General features: G+C 46.5%; 1 protein-coding gene across 1 annotated transcript in view; it reads left to right on the top strand.

The window, feature by feature from the left end:
- The window catches only part of PAPPA2 (pappalysin 2), an 86,571-nt gene that overhangs the window by 9,656 nt on the left and 57,358 nt on the right, over positions 1-19,557 (top strand). The window contains 1 exon segment of the mRNA XM_079314632.1: positions 18,292-18,437. Coding sequence (XP_079170758.1) covers positions 18,292-18,437 — 146 coding nt within the window.

Raw genomic sequence — 19,557 nt, 5'->3', positions numbered from 1 at the left:
TAACACTATTCCTGATTTAAAACTCCCTCTTGGGCTGCATCTTAGAGAGAGGTAAATTAGAGGAAGGAGCTGAGGAGCAGTGGTGGCTTCAGTGCTTCTTAGCTGGTGAACATGTCATTATACTTCCAGGGCTACAGCTGGTGCCAGCTTATACCCTCACCCAGGGGAGGGAAGTGAGAATTGGAAAGAAGGATTATTAAAGTTTTTTTACAAGAGTATGTAGTGACAGGACAAGGGGGAGTGGGTTTCAGCTGAAGGAAGTCAGGTTTAGATTGACTATTAGGAGGAAATTCTTCCCTGTGAGTGTGGTGAGACCCTGTCACAGGTTGCCCAGAGCAGCTGTGGCTGCCCCATCCCTAGAAGTGTCCAAGGCCAGGCTGGACAGGGCTGGGAGCAGCCTGGGATAGTGGAAGGTATCCCTGCCTTTGGAAGGGTGTTGAAATGAGTTGATCTTTAAGATCTTTTCCAGCCCACACCATGCCAGGGTTCTGTGAAAACTCTGGTGGGAATGGAGCCAGCTGTGACTGAAGCAAAAGCTGGGCTAAGGGTTGATGCTGAAATGATATCAATGGGCACTGAAACACATCGCTGAGTCCCTCCTGCCCTTCCTCTGGTAGCATATGGAACAAGACAAGTCCTGCTGTGCTATGAGCCAGCTGGGCCCCCACCCACAGGTGGAACCTACCAGTGGGACTGTGCGTTTGTGTCTGGAGGAGACTTGAGCAAGAACTCGGGTAGAGAGCTGGTTGTAGACATTCCTGCAAGGCACCTAAACAGAAGATGTGGGAAACAAATCACAGACATCTTGTTCACCCCTGGTCCACCTTATGAGGAACAAGGGGGCAGGCAACATCAGGAGAGTTACTATCATCCTTCACCCTGCTTTATCCTAACTTCAAGCATTTTCCAGGAGTTGTTGGGCAGTCCAGTGTTAGGGTCTGGAGCAAAAGTTGCCTTAATTTTCTGCAGGCTCCCATCTTCTTGCAGAGCTTGAGCGCTGCTGTAATTGGTGCTCTAGGAAAAAAAGCAGCAACAGCTCATTAGCAGCAATTAACACTCAGCGAGGGTCCCCCTCAGGCACTTAGTCAATGAGAATCTGGTGTGTGACACAGTTAATGTGAAAAGAAAAACCGGAGGGGAGTCTGGAGAGCAAAGTGGATAAGGGCAGAGCTGCTGGGCCTTTCATCTTGCTGCCTAAAGTAATGGCAGAAATAACCAAAGTGACAAAAGGAAGTGAAAAATTCCTGATGTTTCCAGGCTTGGTGGCCTCTGCTGGGATGACCAAAACTGTGATGTTAAAATGTACCTGATTAACTGGGCACTTGATGGGCTTTAATGCAAGCTTAGCTGGCTTCCCTTGTAAGGGACTGGTGCTTAATTGGCTGAGGCTGCTTGGGAGCCTCCTGCAGTTTGAGCCTCGTCTTCAAAAGCTCATCCAGATTAACCTCACTAAAAGTCTCTGGTGGATAATACAAGGAAGAAGGAATCACTCTGAGCTATCCCTGGGCACCTGAGCAGCCTCTTGTCAGGAGATGTTCAGCTGAATGTGGTTGGACTTGAGAGCATAAAGGGTGTCAAATTGAGAGCAGGTGAGGCAATGAGATAAGTTGGGGCCAGAGCTGACCTGCCTAGGCCTTTATCCCAACTAGATGGTAAAACAGCATTAAAATCAACTACTCCCTTCCCCTTCTTCCTCCCTTGCTACAGGAAATCTTAGTAGGTCTTTCTTACTGTGAGAGAGGACAGGGATATGCAAAGTTACTGCAAAAGTAAATGCCTCACATATGACCTCAGGCTGCTGGTGCTGTTGCAGAGAACAGATTCATCTGGAGATGATAGGTATCTGCTGCTTGTGGTGGTTGGTTGCTTGAAGGTTGGATGGGAGAGGGTATTTTCAGTGATTTTCACTGCCTGTGGAGTGGCAGAGACTGTGTTGGTCCCATGAGGAGTATATGGCTAGGAGGTTCTCTGCTCAGACCTGAGCTCTGGCTGCTTTTGAGCTCCCTCTGGCACCTCTTGGAGTCCTGCTGGGGTGTGCCCAAATATTGTCCTGGTATATCCAAAGAGCCAAGTCTCAAGTGCTGGGCTTGGGGCTTTGAAGTGATGAGGAGGGGAGTGCTTTGGAGACACCAAAAGTGGCAGTGATGGGTTCACTGGCTTCTGAGCTTGCTACTGCTACTCTCTAGTATACCTGCTGGGACTGTGGGGATGCAGTAGTAAACAGGACTTTTTTATAGAGTCTGATGTGAGCATGTGGATAAGGGTATGAACATGTGAAGATGCCTCAACCCACCCAGAGCCCTAGCTTGGGGGTAAAGACCCAGATTTGCTTTTGATCTTCTCAGAGTGTTGGATAGTATGGAGATCATCTCTGATTGGAGAGTATTTGGCATGTTACCACTGCTTGGTGCAGGAGCCCAGCAGTGGGATTTTTGCTCCCAAGATGGAGGACTTTGGATGGTGAGAGTCTGCATTGCTGTGGCAGAGGAGGTGGTGGTGGGGTCTCCCCCATGGAGACTCCCTCTAAGGCACAGCTGGCGTACCAGAGACTGACTCAGTCCATCCAGCAGCTGGAGGGCAGTGGGACTGCAGAAATTACTTCTTTCCAGAGGGAAATAGCTAAGCATGAAGGTGCTGCTGTCCAAGGGCTCATGTAGGCTCCTGAGAGCACCTTCCAGAGCAGGTTGTGGCTCCAGGTGATACTTCCTTCTGGTGGGACCAGAGTTTTGTTGTGTTACCCCATGGGTCTGGAAGAGAAGCACGAGAGTGTGAGTGTAGAGGTGTCTAGCTCCAAGGGCTGGTTCCTGGTCCCATCTTGTTGATGTGCACAAAGCTTCCCTGCTTTTTTTTTGAGTGCTGAATTAGGAAATAAAATCACAGTAATGTGCTTTTTTTTTTTTTTTTTTTTGCCAAAGTAGAAAGCTCAGGGGTTAATGTCCTGCAAGCCTCTGCAGGAGGATGCATCTCACTCGCTCCCATCAGCCTTCCTGTGGGCATGGAGCTGCCAGGCAGTGAGTTCCTGAAGGAACCTGCTCGCTTCCCCCAGGGGTGGCCACATCTCTGTGGGAGAGGGAGAACATGATCTGCGTGTGAGCGAGGGCACAGGACCCCTGCCCAGTGGCTGTAGGCAGCCTGGGTGCTTTTGGGGAAAACAGCTGTCCCAGATGTGAGCTATTGTTCTCAGAAACACCACCAACTTGGGGGCTCACTTGTGGGGGGCCGATTGTGTTGGGATTGCAATTGTGAAGGAACAGCATGTGTCCGATGGCTGGAGGGGTCAGCCTTTGTTAGGCCTCCCCAGGGCTCCTCCTCATCCTGCTGTACCCATGCCTGTGGCTGGAGGACACCAGCAGAGACCCTGGCCAGGCCCATGAGACCCCAAGAACTGAGGTGGCAGCAGCTTGGCAGCCGTCTGGAGGGACATCCCATCGGCTGGCACTGATGAGGACTCTGGGATGATTTAATCTGTGCTAAATTGGCAGCCTGAGCTATGGCCAGGGGAGTCCTTAAGTGAGCATATTCCTTTTAGTTTTCCTTGGCCCAGCCACTACTGTTATTTAGGAAATCAAACTGCCCTTTTCCAGAGGACAGTGGGGTGAGAGGGAATGAATCCAGCATTACCCAAACCCACTGAGATGGTGTGAAGCAAAGGACTTGTTTTGAAGGCTTTAAGAAGGATGAGTATGCTGAATGTTTGTGACTGTCACCTCACAAGGGCTGTGCTGGGGATGAGAGGCAGCCTTGGTTTTTGGTGGTGTTTGGTTTTTTTTTTGTTTTTTTTTTTTTGTGTTAATGTATGATTATTACACTACAGAATTTCCCCAATAAATTATCTCATGATCCTTTTTATATCTGTGAGGAAGGCATTTTTAGAATACTGGCTTGTGTACTTTGTGCTCTGGCTGGGACACCCAGTTGCCTGGATGTAAAAATAAGTTGGAGGCTTGGGACTTGGTTTTACCCTAAAAAAAACCCCCAAAACAAACCAACATATATATATATATATATATATATATATATATATATATGTGTGTGTGTGTGCATATAAAAAGCAAATTGGAGATGTTTGGCTTGAGCAGATTTCTTTTCTTTTCCTCTGTCTCAATCCCTTTCCTGACCAATATCAGGGTTGCAAGTTTTTGCTTTTCAGTGAGAAGTTTAGGGTGAATGTAGCAAAGTTTTGGATCTTTTGGGAAGACTAGACATTGCCATCATGGTGAAGAGTGCACAAAGAGGGGCTTATTGACCACAGGGTTGTATGGTTCCTTTTGAGCAGTTAGCTTAATGCTCTGGGAGCATCATCCTTGCTCAGCAAATTGATCCAGTGATGTTAGGTCTGTTAAAGCATTCTTATCCTGACAGTGCCCAGGAATCTAAATAGAAGTGACAGGCTAGGGACTGGAAGGGTAGCTCCCTGTTCTGTCACCCTTTTATTGCCTATGCTGCCCTGCTGGTGGATGGGGATGCCCATTGCAGCTGGCTGGGGGCTTGTCTGGCACCAACAGAAATCCTTCCCCAACCTTGCAGTGTCTGTGCTGCCTTTTCTCCTGTCCTGTGTGTCGGGGAGGCTGGATGGAAAACAGAGATTGATTTCTTTTTTTCTTTTTTTTTTTTTTTTTCTTGTCACTTTGGCTGTTTTTGGAGATGACCTCAAGCTTGAGTTTCCTCCTTTTGCATCCATACAGAAACAAGTTTGTGGTCTGGGTCCTCTTTTCCAGCCAAGCCTTCTGTCAGGAGATGATCAAGCTGCCTCCTGATACACATCAATCCATGTTTCTCTCCAGCCTTGACTGATTGTGGCACAGATCTCTACACTCCCTCTGCTGAGCGCTGGTGCTGAAGGTGATGTGCATCAGTCCCAGCTCTTTGGCTTTAGGCAGCGTGTGGCAGATTCTCACTGCCACATGTGCTGTAGTGTCACCTTCACCATCTCACCCAGTCCACTGCTCTTCCTCTTTCCCAGTAGCTGAGGTCTTCCTGTTGATCAGGGTGCTGTGAGAGAGGAGGAAACACTTGGGAAGAGCTGGACACTTGCTTTCCCTTGAACAGCAGTGACATATGGGTGCCTCACTTCTCTGAGCTCCTGTGAAAACCCTGCACAGCAGGGTCACATCTTTCAAGATTCTTGCAAACACTTGCCTATGGCAAAAATAATCATAAGCCAGAGAAACTGAGGCACAGAAATCTTGGACATCTTCCCCCCAGTCATGCAGCAATGAGGTGCTGCCATAAATGCTGGCATCTGGCCCTTCTGCCTTCCAGTTCCTGGGTAGGAAAGAGAGGCATTCAGTGAAAGGAGATGAAGCTGCTCTGTCCTGGCTTAAATGCAAGGAAAAAAGTTGCACAGTTCCCCTGTCTGGAGGGCTTTAATGAGCCTCCTGGCACTGAGACCCTGCTCAGCCATATGAAGCCCATGCAGCAGTGGGGCAGACCAATAGAACTACACCCACTGGTATTATCCCCTCTCCCTTACCTCAGCAAATGGCAAATTGCACTATAAAAATTGGTAGTGAAGTTTGGGTTCCTGGTGACCTGAGCTGTGTTCAAGAACCATAAGGCCTCCCTAAGCTTGGAACATTGCTTTATGTTTTTGTTTTAGGCAAAAATTAATATAACTGATTTACAGGTCTTTTCTTGTAGCTTAGGTGGGACAAGGCTGATCTGTGCAACTTTAGGCAGAAAAGACCTCTAAAACATTGTCCTGGCCTGGATGCTTTTTTTTAATTTTGCTTTGGAACATACAATCCAGACAGAAAGGGAATCATCCCTGACTTCGTTTAGCTTGGAACTGGCTCTAAAATAACTTGCCACCGTTGAATTCTGCCTCCCAAAACCATACAGGACTGCAAATATATTTCTCCCTTTCCCCTGCTGCTTCTTGCTTGCCCTGTCTCCCCCACACTGTGTGACTTCAGCCAGCATTGGCATTGCCAAAGGAAGGTGAGTGCTTACTCTGTGCTGTGGATAGCAGGTCTCTCCCAAGTTGTTGGTGGGTGCTGGAACTGGGATGCTGCTTATGCTGGGCTTTGCAAGGCTGGACTTCCCTCCTTCCCTGAGCTGCTCCTACACTGCCTTTCTTCTAAATAGAGCTCTTTTCTTTCCCCTCAATGTTTCCAAACTGGATCTTTAACTCTTTCTTTTGGAGTTTTTTGACTAACTCCCAGCAACTACAGCTCTTTCCACATTTTCAGAGATGTCTTAGAGAAGTTGTGGCTGCCCCATCCCTGGAAGTGTTTAAGGCCTGGTTGGACATGGCTTGGAGCAACTTGGTCTTATGGAAAGTGTCCCTGCCAATGGCAGAGGGATGGAACGAGATGATCTTTCAGGTCATTTCCAACCCAAACCAACTTATGATACTTGAACATGGAAGTGGGAGATGCTTTACTGGGGTGGAAGCAGGTGGGGAGCTGCAGTGTTTGTCTCCTTTGCTTATTCCACTGATGAGGACAAGAGGCAGCAGTCTGCAGCTCTGAACTCTCTAACTGCTGCTTCACTGGATTTTTGAAGGAGAATGTTTTGAGAGATCAGGAGATCAAATGTCCCTTTGAAATTTGGGAATTTTCAGTCCTTGGGTTTTTTTTCTGTCTTATTCTAAAGGATCTTGCTGTGTCCCTCACCCAGTCCTGCTGTACTGCACACATGTCCTTGGATCTCCTCTTTGTAGTGGCTGAACTCATAGTTTGGTTTCAAACAGGTAAAAATATTTGGCTTCTTTGTTCCTGCAACCTCACAAAAAAGGCAGCCAGAAAAGATCCACTCTGGTGATGGGAAAAATGGGGAATAATTGCAGCCTTGTGCTGAGCCTCGGTAGACCTTGGAGGACTTTTGGGGGTGATAATAAATATATGTAAATATATGTAAATATATGACCTAGTTGGAGCAGGGGGGCTTCAGTCAGTGCTCACAGGCTCTGTGAAGTAAATATCAGAGTTCAGTCTGTCCATTGCTTCCAAGGTTATTTCTTAGCAATTAGTGCATTCCTTTGGAGTTCACTCCTATTGATGTCTTTGATATGTGTCAACCCCAGACAAACCAAGATTTCTGCCTGGGAATTTCCCTGAAGGACTGTCAGCTGGGAGCCTGTAGGTTGAGTTAAAATCCATGAGTCTGAGCTCCCAAGGAGTTGTCCTGTGAGCAATGGGTGCATCATCTGCGAGAGATGGTCCTTGCATGCTCTGTTCCCACTGTGGAAGCATCTGGGAGCTCTGCATCATTGCTGCTCTAATGAAAGACATCCCTGGACCCTCCTGGGGCTCAGATGGGCTGCGTGCTTTAGGATGATCTCAGCTGTGAGGAAATGGTGAGCCTCTCTGAGGAAGAGATGGCCATGATTCACTCAGATAGAAATAGAAAAGCCAAACAAGCAAATGGAAACTCCCTATTGACCGGGCTCCTGCAATTTAAATGGGTTTTTACTACCTATTCCAGTATTCATTTGAAAATCATATGCATTTACTCATACACACTACAATCAGATGGTTTTTAAGCCATTAAGGCCCATTGGGTCAATAACCAGCATTTTCAAAAATCTATTAAATTCCCATTTCCGTGGAAATAGAGCTTTTACAATTGATCATGGCTACTGACTCCATTAAAATAAACCCTAAATGCTATCAACTCCCCCAAGATGTAGAGCACTAAAAGACAGTTTGCCAGGCCAAATTTATCCCAGGGGAAAGTTGATGGCCCATTATGCTTAAGCAACATGAGAATTGTCATATAAGTGAGGAAGTTTATGGGACTTGCATGGATTTGTCTTCCCTGAGGGGGTGAAAAGAAGGGTTCATAGGTTGAATTGCTACTGCTAACACAAGCTCAAAACCAGACTCATGCAGGAGCTTTTTGGGAACATTTAGCTTATTTTCTGTTAAATTTCAAGTGTGCGTAGAGTTTCATTTGGCAGAAACAAATGGTGCTTTAGGGCTGAAGTGCTGTAAGAAATGCTAAATTTGTGGATCAGTTCTTGGTGGCACAGGGTTACCTGTGTTAGCTGCTCCAGCCCTCTGATCACCTCTGTGGCCTCCTCTGGGCTCACCCTGACAGGTCCGCGTTTTCCTTATGCTAGCAGCCCCAAATGCTGCAGCTCTGGGACCCCCAGCTCTGGACCCCACTCTGCAGGTCTCACAAGGGCAGAGTAGAGGGGAAGAGTCTCCTCCCTTGTCCTGCTGGCCACATTTCTTATCATGCATGGGAGACAAGACCTCTGTCAATGCTAAAACTGGAATGGAGCAGCACTGTGTCCCTGCTGAGCACTGTGGGTGGGGGGTTACAGCTCTGGCAGGCTGTAACATCATCCCCTGAGTGACCCAAAGGCCTGGGACCCATCAATGTGCCCCTTGTCCCCTCTGTTAATGGGCAGTGCTTCAGGACATACACCAAGGCTGGGGGAAGAGCAGTGCAGAAGGAAGGGGTCCCAGCCCTGGCTCCCACATCTTGGCTTGGCAGAGAGGCACGGGGGAGCTTTGTGATCCAGCTGTCCTTTCAGATTAGGGCTTTGCTGCTTGCCCTCTCTGCCAGACAGCAGCAGCTCTCAGGATGCAGGCTCGCTGCTGGCGTCAGCCCAGAGCTGCTGTGCCCCTTGGAGGAGAGGTCAGGTAGTCCCTGCTGAGCCAGAGGCCATGCTTCCCTCATTTGTCTCCCTTCATGCCTCCTTCAATCAGCTTCACTGCAGCCCTCTGCTCCCTCCCACAGCCCTGGATTTCTCTGCTGTGTGATCCTGATCCAGCACTTCTCTTCTTCCTGTTGTCATCTCCCCAAGACATCTCTTGCTGGGGATGGGGCCGTGTCTAGATGCTTCCATGAGGCCATTCATGGAAAAGACATCTCTTCCCCTCCAACAATGTTGTATGATAGTTGTGATGGGAGTGGAGGAGGCAATGTAGTGAATTGGTTCTTTCCTACCTAAGAGAGTTTGAGGCAGGTGGAGATGAGCATGTGGGGTTCTGTTCCTGGATGGAGTGTAAACATCTATCCCTAGAACAATTGTTGTGGGACTTTCCTTTTATAATGGATTCTGTGTCAGGCAGCAAGACCACTAGGGGTTATTGGTTGTTTGCCTTAGGGCTTTTTGCAGTGCAGGACTGACTCCTCCAGGAGCTCAGGAGAGAATGACTACAGGTCTATCAAATAGCCACAACCATCAGCATTCTTTTTTTTTTTTTCACTTCTTTTTTTCTTTTTTTTTTTTTTTCAAACTGAAAAGCAGCATGAACAGAATGCTGAGAATGCTGGTGTCTGAGTCCCAATGAGTATTTCTTTAAAACCTTGTTTCCTCCAAAGGTATGCTAGGGCTGGTGATACCTGAGTTCTGGTCAGGCAGTCTGCACAGACAGATGGAGATGTGCTGGGATTCCCATCACAGCCATCCCAAGAGGTCCTTGAACAGGCTGTGGTGCCCAATATATGTGCATGGCAGCAAGTAGCTGAGTGAGGCAGCCCTGCCCTCAGGGTGCAAATATCACAAACCCAGTGTTTTTCTGTGATCCGAGCATTCAATGCACATGTGCACCCCACTGGCACTGCTGTCCTGAGGGTCCCCACCATGCTGTGAGAGCACAGCTGGGGGTTAACCTCTCCTGAGGCTTATTCTAGTGTACTCAGCACAAGTGGGGGAGTGTCCTCAGTTCAGGCCCCAAAAAACACGAGTACCACATGCAACCAGCCTTAAAATTGGTTTCTGCCCTCTTGCCCTGCATGTAAGCTGTTAACAAAGCTGTAACAAATCCAGAGAGGAAAGCAGCATGTGGCAGAAAAGTGAACAGTCTCTGGGCAGACTGATAGGGAGAAATTAACACAGCTTTCCTAAAGTCAGGTGTCCTGTTGTGATGGCAAAGACAACTCCTTGATGCCTGACTGTGGCTTTGCTCTATGTTAAGGAGAACCTTGAATGTATAGAAGCCAACTGTGCTGATTGTGGAAGTCCTGTCAAATGTCTCTGAGTCAAGACTAGAGGGGCTTTCTCCAAGGGATATATTACTACAATGAGAGATTTGCTATTGACCTCCAGACCAAGATGATAAGGCCAGCTAAGCAATAACTGAGTCATTTAAGCTCTGAGTCATCAGAACTGCATTCTTTTGGGTGACTTCAACTACCCAGGTGTTTGTTGGAAGAATGATACCGCAGCTCACAGATCATCCATGAAGTTCCTGGAGTGTGTAGAGGGCTGCTCCTCACACAAGTGTTGTATGTGCCAACCAGGAATGAGGCACTGCTGGTCTGGAACTCACAAACCAGTAACACCTGGCTTGTAATAGCTCACATAGTGGTAGTCTTGCCTGCAGTGATCACAGTATTGTGGATTTTAGATCCTGCTGTGGTGCTGGTGGCTAAGACAAAGGTTTTAGATTGTTGAAGAGTAAATTGTAGTTTGCTCAAACTCAGTTGGGAGGGATTCACTTCAATACAGGCTAAAGAATGAGTGCTAGGAGTTTTCAAGAAGGCTCTGCTAGAACCACAAAAACAGTTCACCCCCTTTAAAGGTAAGAGAACTGGGTGGGAACAGGTTTTTAGAATGAGGACAACCCAATTAGCCTGTCTCATTGTGATCCTTCTTTTTTCCTCTCAGACATCTCTGTATATACGATATCAACTCTTTTTCAGTCATGTGTCCTGTGGTCAGTCCTTCTGGATCCAAGGTGGCATTTCCCCTGCAAATGTGTTACATCCACTGAGTTTTTTTAGTCTATAAATGTTTGTATTTCTCCACTGAGTTTTTTTAGTCTATAAATGTTTGTATTTCTGCACTCTTTCCTTTTGCTTTTTGCCCCCTGCTCTATATTCCTACATCCCACACCTCTGGAGTTGGGACTTGCTCCCTCCCCAGTGGTCCATCTTCTACCCAGTCCCACTGACACTTCAGCCCCTATCCATCTACTGCCACCTTTTTTATTTGTTGTCTTTATCTTGAGCTCTGCTCCATACCATGTGTTTAAACTTGGATAAAGTGGGGACCATACTGTAGTTTTGTCCAGGGATGCATATCAATTATACTGAGCTTCAGCTCCTCAGCAGATCTCTTCTTCCTTCTTTTTTCCTTATTTTTAAAAAGATCTTTTACTCTTTGTTTTCACTTGATTTCAGGGAATTCCATTTCACCCCATTTTCCCTGACAGCTCTGATGCAGCAGTGTCTGCTGGTCAGTCCTTCAGTTCTTCATTCAAGACCTGTGTTCATTCCCCCATTTAAGTTGATCTGAATCAACTTGTTACAAGTTCAGGCCAAATTTTCTTTCTCTTATCTGCTCTTTCATAATTTCTGCACTGCTTACCAAAGCTGGGTCTAAAGTAGCATTGCCTTTGGCTGATTCAGTGATGATTTAGTGAATAACTTTTTAGCCAATGCTTCCAGGAATATCTGGGCCATGCCATTGTTAGCAGCACGTTTTTTCAGCCTGCCTCGGGGCAAAATGCCCTGCAGGCTTTCTGGTCTAACTAATGTTAATATCTTTCTTTCCCCAACTTGACCTCAAGAAGTTGTGTACTACCCTCTGATATAACAGAGCTGTGTGCTAGCAATCATCAGCCTTCTGGCTCCCTTTCCCTCCTAAATCTATGTGGAAAGATCACAGCCTTGAACTACAATGTGTCATTTTGATCCCATCTGCAGCTTTTGTCAGTGATGCTCTCTGACCCTGCCACTGCTTCAGTCCCATGCTCACACACGGAGATGGAGAGTTAACTCTGAATTCAACAGGAGTTGCTCATACATAAGAGAACCTCCTGATCATGGAGGATCCTGTTTTTTCTCTCACTCTCTTTGGCATCTTGACACTCAGCCTCCCGTGCAAAACTTAAACTGTCCTGCCAGTGATGGCTACTTCCTAGGCTTCCTTCCTTCTACTTGTGCTGTCAGTGCCTCAGAGGTGGATTTTTCCAGGCATGTCCAAGAACTGTGTGATGTCCTCATCTCTTGTGGACTCAAATGCTCTTTGGCTGGAGTCCAGCACCCAGTGAAGTTGATGAAAAGCTCCTGAGCACTACAGAGGGTATTATTCCACCAGTGTTGTGCTTCCTGTGATCCCAGGGGAATGTCTGGCTCTTTCTCAGCCTTCCCTTCCCATCTTGCATGTGTTTTGTGTCTGGCTGTGTTACCAAAGCCTGTCCAGATGAGAGTCATTGGGATGTTGCTGCCTTGTCAAGTTGTCATGATGCTGGCAGAGAATGTTTGTGGCGTACCAGCAGATGCTGGACTGGAGTCAGTGCTCCCAGATGTGGTCATGGGGATGTAAATAGTCTTAGCAAGTACAGAAGGACTTAGAAACACAGCATCCCCCCAGCTGCATCAATGCCAGAAATTTTGGGGCAGATAAAGCCAGTGTGAGGCAGCTGCAGTGACAAGAATGGCTGTCAGCCTTGTCTGGAAGCCGACCAAGTAACTAATCTAGGCTTATCTCCTGAGGCAAGGTGCACTGTGTTTATGCTGTGGTGGTGGGCTTTGCCTGCCTGTGGTAGGGAGAAAGGGAGGCAAGGCTGAGATGTGATGAGAACAGGGTTGAGGGTTCCCAAATTCTAGCAAGGGTGATTCATTTGTGCAAACAGAGAGCCCAGGCGTGGATGCCCACCTGTGTAGATCCCCTGCTGAAGATTCACCATGAAGAGAAGTCCTTTGGTAAGCCAAAATGGAAGATAACCACTTTGGCTCACCATCGGGAGGAACATCTCCCTTCACGGATGAATTTAGAGTCTGCTCTCCCAAAATGTTCACATCATCTGGATCAGCACCTGTCTTCATGGACTGAGCTGTGACTCAGAGACAAGGTTGCTGTGTTTGTCATTAACCCTTTGCAGTCTTGGAGAAATGTGTTACCCACACACTGAAAATGTTATTGGCAGATTTGTGCTCATTTCTGGGAAGTCTGAGGGATTCCTCATTTGTCAAGCAGAGGTTTGGGGAAAAAGGAGCCTCTGCTTAGAGGAAGTAGGAAGAGAAATTTCCTTGCAGTGGTTGAAAGACATAAAAGCAGAGCCAGGAATCCCCTGTGACTTCTTCAGGCTGGATGGTTAGCTTGAGCTGGCTGAGTCTCAAGTATTTTCCAGTTGTCCTTGGAGGGCACTTGGATGGTGTCCACCCATCCCCACTCCCACATCCCCTCTGAAAGGTCTACAGGGAAAAGACTCCTATTTTTGAATTGCAGTGGAATTCCTGTGGCATTACGTTTGCAGTACCCAGAAAATTTGATTTGATTTATGGTACTGCAGGGGATATGTGTTGGCCTTGCTTTTCATTTGGAGGTGCCATCTTTTGTGTCTTGCTCGTCGTGGCCACTTTGTGGCCCCAAGGTTTCCTGTTATGGTGTAGCTGTCACTAAAAAGTGCCACTCTTGCCCCTCTTCTCCCATTTCAGGCTTGTTTTACAGCTTGACAGTGTTTTCTGCTGTCTTATGGATTAGCAGATCCTCTCCTCTCTCCCACCTGCCCACCAGCAATGGTCCTGTTGTTGCTTCCAGAAGTTTGAGCTGGAAAACTTGCAACAGCTCTGTCTCTCCTGGGTATGTCAAGTCTTCTCCTTTGACCAAGCCAGCTCAGAGCCTGACTTACAACCAACTTAAATTGGTAGAATGGTGCTGTCTCCCCCATGGTCAGGACAAAACTTTCCAAGGAAAAGCATGAAAAAAGAATGTGAGTTCTCCAGGGAGGTCTGGGATCATGGATGGAGTGTGATTTTTCAACTGCTCAGAAAGGAAGCTTCTTTAGACTTACATAAGGTAAGGTCTAGTGCCGTAAGAGTTTACCATGCAAGTCTACAGTTGTTTGATGACTTTCTCCTTTGGTATGATGGGGTGACACAGGGAAGATGGAGACTCCAAGAAGACAGTTGTCAGGAAGGACTGGCCACAATTGGGAATGTGAGAAATTCAGATTAGACATCAGGAATTTTTTTTTACTTGAGAATGCTAAAGCACTAGAGTAAGTTGCCAAGAAAGGTTGGGAGAATTCTGTCCTTGTGGCTGTTTAGGCCCCAGCTGGACATGGCCTTGAACACCACAATCTAATTAGACCTGTTTTTGAACAAGGGGGTCAGTGCCTGGGAAATGGCCTGTGGAGATCCTCTTGATCTGCAGTGGAGTATTTGATTCTACTGTTCTGTGGTGACAGTCATTGAAGATTCTCCATTTTCTTTTCCTTTATTCAGCAGCAAGAAGCACCACAGGATGACAGCCCCTTGTTATGTCCCATGCAAGTAAAACAGGATGCAGTGTGGTGCCTTAATGCCACGTCATCAGTGTCATTGAGCAGAACTTGGAGCCAATATCACCTGTTGTAAGAGAGTCCATAATTTCTGGCTCATCCCTTCAAATACCATCATTTTGGATGGTGTTCATTCCTGTATTCATGTCTAATAATGTCACTCCATAGCCCTCCCATCCCTAATCTCTCTCTACTGTTGCACCTACTCTTCTTGCAAGCTCCACTCTGCCAGGGCTGCAAGTGTTCCCTAGCTTCAGGTGGTGTCACTACACAGCTGGCTGCTCCTGGATACCCTTGGAAAAACATTGACTTGGAGTCTGGCAAACCTCATGTCCCATCTCTATCTCTTTTGTCCTCTACCCTATTCTTTGGGGTTAGTTTGTGTTTTGGTCCTCAGCTGACAGTTGTGCCTTCATGTATTCTCCTGTCCTTCCTTCGTGCTTCCATGTTGGATTGCAGTGCCCATCCTGCTGTAAATACCATCTAGTTTGGAATACTCTAGTCTTGTAGGTATTGGAAAACTATTTGGGAAGCAGAGGAGATGCTGTCATTTAGTCTGTTTGTGGAGACCAAAGGCTGCTCTGCCTTTGCCTCAGTGAAAATCACAGAAGCACTGAAGGACATGGTGAGCATAACTTTGGCAGAAGCAGAAGGTTCAGGTGCCAGTTGGACACTCCTCGTCTACCTTAAGGATGCCAGCAGGAAATGTAGTTTGAGGGGAATTGAAGTTGCCCATTCTAGAATTGTTCTGCTCACATCTTCAGGGACATTAGCAGGATATTTGTGTTTTCTGTGCCATAGGGGTTGAAATTAGGGTCATTTCTTCTCCTTGCCTATCCAACCTATTTGAGCAGCTCTCAGTGCTGGAGCTGTTCCCCCTAACCCTTACACATCCCTGAACCATCCAGATCTCTCAATGGAGGAAATTGCAGTTATTTATAATTAAGCCTTGACAAAAAATGTTGCTAATGTCAAGGGAATGGCAGGCAGCAGCCAGAAAAACATCATGTCTTCAGAAGAGGGGCTGCAGGAATATCCCTCTGAATAGGGCTGACGTCGGCTCTTGGAATTTGGACAGCCTGGAAGGCTTTGGGGCTATTTTTCCAAGATATCATAGGTCAGGAATTGATGCTATTTTAAAGTCTGTGTCCTCCGAGCAGCTCTGGTGAGTGAAGGAGACTTTCCCTCCCTCTCCTTGTGCTCTATTTCTATGAAATTTTTGCTTCTATTCCTTCCGAGTCATGCCACAAGTATGTCCTTCAGGTTTGTTTATTCTCCTCACTATCTGCTGCTCGCGGCCTGCTCCCGTCTTGGTTGGGTTGAAGGGATGGCGTCAGCGTGGCGCGTGTCTGGGATGCTCAGGCGAGACATCACACAGAAAGGATCGAGTTCTCCTAATTTGTCCTTTCCGGCTGGGAGAGTTTTCTCTCCACAAGCTGATGTGGCTGGGGAAAGTGTTCTGGGAATGCTACTTTGTGGTGGGAGATCTCAGGGCCTGGTGAAGACAAGCTGGTCATCTCATCTCACCACATAGTCCAGCCAACATTTTTCTGAAGTAACTGAATCTTCAGAGCTCCTGGGAAGATGTGTAAGATGCCTTCAGCCTGGGATGGTCTTCTGGGACTGACTGGTAGGAGAGAGGCAGTTAGAAGACCCTGATTACCTGACACCTCCCAAGTCAGCAGTGGCTTTTGAAACCCCCTGCTCTTTCAGGTCCAGGGAAATAGCCCTTGGGCTTACCCAGCTCTGTTCCACATGCTACCCTGCTCTAGTTTATTTCTGTAATCCTTTTATTTTTTAAAATTTTTTCCTCCTTGTCTTCAATTTATTGTAGCAACCTCTCTTTTTCTGAAGAAGCCTGTTGGTGCAACAGCTTGACTAGGGATCTTGCCATGTCAGAATATTTGCACGTCTCACTGGTTTCTTTTCTCAGTTCACATCACAGATGAGAATGTGCCTTCTGTCCATCACCCCATGTGGTGAGAAATGCCCTAATGGACATCACTGCTAATGGACACCACCTGAAGCAGCTTGTTCAAGCAGAGCTGGTGTTCCTTCTTGGTGAGCCCAGTGTAAAGAAACTATTGTGCTCTGCTCATAATCTATCCATGCAGCTCAAAGATGCCAATTGCTCCTGGGAGCATGAGAATAAGTGAAATGCTTTCTGCCACCTTCATGTTGCTGTTGGCCTCATGATGCAGGTTTAGTCATCCTTATGACTTATTTCCACAATGGTGTGTTTCCATCATCATTCCACAGTGATGTATTTAAAGCCTTTCTATGAGTTGTTTTTTTTTTTTTTTTCTTGCTCAGAATCTCTTAAATGAATGGCTTTACAAACTGTGGGTCAGGGTCTTCAAATGTTGAAGACTTAGAGACAAGTCATAGAAATGTGGAGTCAGTGTCTGCTACCTGTCCCAGTCCTGTCTCAGCCTGTGAGGTTAATGACACAAATGGTGGAAATGGCAGTACTTGATTATAGAATCATAGAATATATCCAGAGATGTAAGGGACCCACAAGGATCATTGAAGTTCATTCGAAAGGGTGCCTGGCATTTGCATCACGCTCCAAGGCCTTGTAATTCTATTGCTATTGGAATTATTATTGTTGATATTAGGTTAGACCTTGATTGTTTTGCATTGCTGAGTATATGAACTCCCTAAAGTCCCACCAATGATGGGACTATTGGTGTTCTGGTGAATGTCTTTTGACCTGTGCACAAACACACAGAGAGAAGAGTGCAACCTAAATGCTGGATTTTTTTTTTTTTTTTTTTAATTTTTTATCTCCAAGTGCTGAGATATGCCACATTGTGAGGTTTACTTCATGGACACTCTGGCATAGCCATGGGTATTACTGCTCTACTTCAGTGCCCAGTGCCTACCCACCTCTCCTAGCCCATTACCTTCCTATGGCCTTTAGAAATGGATGTATTGGATATCCCATTCCACTGTTTTTTCTGCTCCTGCAAGTCTTTATTCCCAGCTCTGAAGATGGGAGGAGAGACAGCCAGCAGTGTTGTCAGGAGATTTTCCCCATTAAACTTGCCCTACCATGAATCTGGCTCCAGAGATTACCCTCTCCCCACTAATCTTATTTTATCTTGTTTTTTCCCCTGCTGGCTCCTGCAGACATCCCAGATCTTCTCTGAAAGATTCAGATCATGAGCAGAGAGACAGATTGATGTGAAGAGGGCCTTGCTCAGTGCTGGGAGACCCAGGCAGAGTCTTCTCCTAGGTCCATTTTGAGAAGAGCTGCAAGTTTTATTTTGTTTTGTTTTGGGTTTGTTCTTTTTTTTTTTTTTTTAGCAAATTCCAAAGCACTTTTTGCTCATGTTCTTCCTTGTGCAATTCCCTGGGATGTATCTTGAGGAGAGATGTGCCTGTGCACTGCCAGGACACCCTTGGTTTTGCCACGTACTGCTATGTGCATACTGATTTTCCTGGGGAAAAGGATGGAATGAAAGTCCAAATAGACTAGAGAAGCTGGAGAAGAGAATTCTCAGCCCCAGCTGACAAACCATCTCTGCTCCCAACAGTAAGGTTTGATGTCCATTCCTATTTTGCCCCATATTACGGGCAACCCCTGAAAAAACCTTGTCAGAAGCAGTTGGAGTTCTGGGTTCATTCTTCTCTCCCTCCACCTCAAATTCTGCTTTTCTGATGCCAAACCCCTCTCTTTTCCCTAGCAGGACCTACCTCTTAATTTCATTCCTTCTCTCATTTTTTTCTCCTCAGGGTTTATTCCCTATTATCCTATTTTGTGGAGCTTCCTTTGTCCCCATGGTTGTAAAACCTTTTCTGAGAGCAGAACTTGACAACAAAGCTACTGTAATTAGCAAAGCTTCTTCAGGCTTGAGTGCCTTCCACCCCCACCCAAACCCCTCACTAGTGACCCTGCACCTTACAGAGCAGAGTTTGCAGTATCATGGGACATCCTGTTGAAATGCTGAATTTTTGTGCTTTAAAATGTTCTTGATTTCAGAGTTCAGGATGTCTCCAGGTCTGCTGCACTCTGTATGATGTCTATGGATGACTCCTGCTTTTCCTCCTCACTCTGTTGGAGTGTGTGCTGACTATTTCCTCTCTTTTGTCCTTGCAGGGCATACATGAGTGTGAAAGAGCTGAAGGAGGCTTTGCAGCTGAACAGCACTCATTTTCTCAATGTTTACTTTGCCACTTCGGTGAGAGAAGAGTTGGCTGGTGCTGCCACTTGGCCGTGGGATAAAGAGGCTCTCAGTCACCTGGGTAAGTAACTTACCCCGTTCCCAGGGTCTCAGAATTATTGGTTTTCCTCTCTCTTCCTTGACTTGGCAAAAGGAGGTAGATGTGCTGTGCCTCAACATTGTGGATGTATGATAAGAAGGTCACAATAACAGGGTTTGGGTATTCCAACAGCTGCTGCTGTAAGGAAAAGAGCTGCCTGTTCCCTGAATCCACATGGGTAAGATGGTGAGGTTACACAATGATAAGGGACTTCAACATTGTTATGAAAAACTTTTGATGGTGAAGGAAGTGAGGCAGTGGGACTACAGGTTTACCATAAGTAAAGTAAAATAAATCAAGTAAGTAAATAAGTAAAATAAGTAAGCTCTGGAGAGAATTCTAAACTCACATTTGGTTTCTCCTGGACCTTCCGGTCTATCTTTTAGGATTCTGGAGACAGTGAACTTACTCTGCAGCACGTAATGACAAATACAAATCAGGAGCATCAGTGTTTTCAGAGCTGAGATGGCAGATTTCAGCAGCTCCAGGGCTGCCCAGGCAGCAGCCAGAACTGGCCACTTCTGAATCCAGCTGCAAGTGTGAGGCTGTTTTGGTTGTTTTGCTGCCTGCTGGGGGCAAGGTTCTCGTTGGTCTCAGAGGATTCAGGTCAGACCCTTAAGGTCATCAGTCCTCGTAGGCAGCAAAACAGCCAAAATGGCAACTGGTTCACTAGAATGCGGTTGTTTTGTGCATTTTCTGCTATTTCTGTTGTTTCTCTTTTTCCTGCCTCTCCTACCACTTCTTCAGTGCTGGAATTTTCTGGCAAAGCCCTTTACACTTTGCAGTCTAAGTGTCTAAAGTGTTTCTCAATAAGTAACTGGAAATAATTACTCCTGACACCTGCACAGCCGACCTAGACCTTCTGCTTTTACAAGTGCGTGATGTTCAACCCTTAAAAGTTTTACACTGCTATTAAAGACCTGTTTCAAAGTTCCTTTTTGCCAGTTTCCCCTCCCTCAATGAGTTTCAGGGCTGTTTTTTCAATAACATATTGCTCCAGCTGCTTGTTGAGGAAGGCAAATCTCCATGAAATTTATTCTCTCAGCTTCCAGAAATCATTTCCAAGGCTCAGCTTGACAATCATCTGACTGCAGCAAGTGCT

Source organism: Erithacus rubecula (assembly GCF_903797595.1).
Source record: "Erithacus rubecula genome assembly, chromosome: 10".
NCBI classification, from domain to species: Eukaryota; Metazoa; Chordata; class Aves; order Passeriformes; family Muscicapidae; genus Erithacus; species Erithacus rubecula.
Note: the sequence above shows the minus strand (reverse complement) of the source record. Positions and strands in the feature narration are given on the sequence as shown.